We start from the raw sequence: 3,267 nt of genomic DNA on the forward strand, positions 1-3,267 counted from the left end.
TCCAAAATAAAGGCAATGATTTATTTTTTCCCAATCTCAATACAATTTGAGCTAATCACTCAAGCTGGATTCTTTACATTTTAAAGCTGGAATCAGCAGTAGCCCTATGGGAAGTAAGACAAAGCATTGACTTTTAAATATAGACTTTTAAAATGATCGGTTGTTTTCTTTTGGAACTAGAATTAGAATAGTTAATACTCATCCACAAACCATTATTATGTGTACATTATTGTTGCAATTGTGATAACAGAAAATTTTATTTATTTTTATGCCAGCTTATATTGTGAGAACACATTTAGTCAGTTTGGGTTTTATCAGTCCTGTTATGCTTGTCCTTGGAACATCTTTCGCGTATTCGAGGTTTGTAGTTGAAAAGTTTACTGTAAAAAAAAATCAAAAACAAAAAAATGTATTGTTTTTACAGAATAAATTTATTGGAATGTGTACTGGAAGTAAGGTTTGAGGTTGTAAACAACTAAGTTAGTGTAATTGGGCTTCATATATGTAATGTGAGGTATTAATGTAATTCATATATTAAAGCAAAAATTGTTAACAGCAAGTTGACAATAGAATCAAGTGCAGGTGAGGGTTTTCTTTTTTTTTAAAACACTCTATGGATTTTAGGGTTTTTTTTAAACACTGTGGGGAGGGAGAGGAACTGGCTACATGATTGCTTGCACGTCTAAGATACTTACCAGTCCAGTGGACCCTAAATTCACACACTTGACATTATCCATGCAGTGATTTGGACCCCATTTTCTTTTGGTTTTCTTATTTTGGTGAAGAGCTTGTAAATAACATGAAGGAAAAACATGAGTGGCCCTAAAAGCTTAGGGCCATTGATGATGATGATGGTAGTGGTGGTGGTGGTGGTGATGATGGCAGCTGAGGGCATGAAAGCGCCACTTACCACTCCCGGGCTCTGAGGCGGCGGCTGGATTTTTGGTTTGTTTCTCTGACTTTTAGCAAATATTGATTTTCCTCTATTATACTCACTCACATTTCCAAATATGAAAAGTTCATTAAAAGATAGTAGGAATGCCAGTCCACTTCTTTTTCCTTAAAAGGTACTTTTTAATTTTGAATATTTTAATTTAAAAGTAATGAAATTTAATTAATTCATGAAAAGTCCTCTTCATTGCTCACACTAAAACATGAGAATGTAGATGACATTTTGAACTGGAAATATAGCTGACAGATTTTTAAAACAAAAGGCGTAAAGACTACAGAACTTTTTCTGAAAAAAAATATACAAAATGTTTCAAATTTAGTAAGATTTGTCTTCATAAAAGACCAAAAATAATTTATTAAAAATATACACAGAAATACAATAGAAACATTTCCAGTCATCAATAAAATAAGGGTAATGATAAAGTTATAGATCCCTCCTTAGCTACTTAGACTCACAGAAAAATTTCAGTAAAAGCAATTTTTGAAACAGCAGTAAATAATATACTTTCCTTGGGAAAACATTTTTCAAACAACATTTTTAAATATTCTGATAATTTGTCTTTTATATTGAGGTTGATAATGAAACATATAGATCTTATATGCAAAAATATTTCTCCATCTGTATTTGCTACTTTGAAATTTTTAATATGCATAGACCATTTTCACTTTTGAACAGTTTCCTTTTCATGCTCACTATTATAGGAGCTAAATTGTAATTTTTCACTTATATTTAAAGTGTGCAAACAGAATATTGAGATAGGTGGTCAAGTTTATTCACAAATAACTTGAAATATATTTCTTTAAACAAGCTTTCTGAATAACTTCAATTTTCCTTCAAAAAAAGAAAATTTATCCACATAATTCCTATGATAGCTCACATATACAGTACGGAGCAAGAATTTATGTATTCTTAAATGTTCCTGTATGGGAAGAGAGTGGAATGGGACCAAATATTGGTACCAAAATAACAAAAGTCAGTAATCTAGAGAGAAAGAACATAAAATAATGCTTTTATTCAACTTTTTCATCTGCCTTTGTTTTTATGAAGAACTCTGGTTTGTAGATACAGCGATAGGCCAAGAGCTGAGGAAGAACTCCATATGCTATGTTTAATGCTAAAAAAAGGATTTTCGCTTCTTCAGGGACTCTGTAGACATAAGCAGTTCTAGCATGAAGAGAAGCACCGATGTGAGAAAACTGAGCCTGTGGCATTAAAAAAACGGGGGGGGTGGTAAGCATGAATTTTGTGTTTAGTTGGATGCACGATGAGTTCTGAATGGTTCATTCAGACCATGCTCCTGTGCCCTCAAAACCAGGACTTGCAAACAATCCATCGTCTTCAATATTTCATTGAATTTAGGGCTATTCTTGACTTAACTTTTCAAATAAAGTAAACCTTTAGCACGTCTTTATCAGGCTAGCTGTTTTTTAACGCATCTAGTGCCCCCATACCAAACAGTAGTGGCTCAATTTGACAAAAAATCTGAATAAAATCTGCTTTTTCCTGATTTACCTTCTGGAGATATCCTATATAGGAACTCAGTTGTGGCTCACAAAATGTGTTCCAATTAAAATGAAGCAAGTACAGAGTTTAGACAGCTTAAAATATTTTTAGCCTAACTATTTAAAGAGAAGCACTGAGAGAGGGCCTCAGCTTCATTTATCAGTTCTTTCACCTACTCCTTGGAGCAAGAGCTCAAAGCCTTCATTATGCATTTGTTTGTTTATTTATTCACATGTTTTTTTATGCAACTTAAAAAATACTAAGGGTTGTTTTGTAAGATAAGGGTGGGCGTAGGGATTTGGTTGCTCTTTATAAAATGGCAAATATACATGCAGGCAACCTTTTCAAATCAAATTATTTAGAAGTATGGCTTGTCAGCATAATCTGAGTTTACAAAACAGAAAGGCAAGAGCTTCCCATTTGTACTTAGATTACTTGTTGAGAACGTACATTCAGAATGTGCCAGTTGGTCTTCTTTGATACTTTTCGTAAGCACAGGGGAATCTATTAGAAAAGGCTTCTGTGAAAGTATTTCCTCAGGAGCCTTGTATCATTACAGAATGCAGTCCTGGAGTCTGCATTTCATATCTTACTGAAATTCAAGATATACACAAAGGATTGGGAATCTAAATGTAGTAAGTGGTGACTTAGTTCATCAGGATCAAAGTGAAGAGACAGAAGATACTATAATCTAAAGAAGGCACAGAAGTAACAAGAATGAAAACTAAATAATTTGCTTTAAATACATATGAGTTATCTTACATTTCCTTCCATATGAAATCAGTTTATTCTGCTAAGTGGTTAATAAATCA

At 33.0% G+C, this 3,267-nt stretch overlaps 1 protein-coding gene across 11 annotated transcripts in view; it reads right to left on the reverse strand.

Annotated features, from left to right (window-relative positions):
• Window positions 1–3,267, reverse strand: part of TM6SF1 (transmembrane 6 superfamily member 1) — a 53,409-nt gene that overhangs the window by 25,673 nt on the left and 24,469 nt on the right. For 5 of the 11 annotated variants that reach the window (XM_060157539.1, XM_060157570.1, XM_060157563.1 and 2 more), the window contains one exon: window positions 1,267–2,154. The exons of 5 other annotated variants lie outside the window; for them this stretch is intronic. In XM_060157539.1, the coding sequence (XP_060013522.1) occupies window positions 1,963–2,154 (192 nt within the window). In that variant the 3' untranslated portion in view covers window positions 1,267–1,962. Of the gene's footprint in view, window positions 1–238; window positions 381–1,266; window positions 2,155–3,267 lie in introns of those variants that run through there. One more of the 11 variants, XM_060157557.1, reaches the window with a different exon arrangement.

This window comes from Lagenorhynchus albirostris, chromosome 1 (genome assembly GCF_949774975.1).
Source record: "Lagenorhynchus albirostris chromosome 1, mLagAlb1.1, whole genome shotgun sequence".
Lineage (NCBI taxonomy): Eukaryota > Metazoa > Chordata > Mammalia > Artiodactyla > Delphinidae > Lagenorhynchus > Lagenorhynchus albirostris.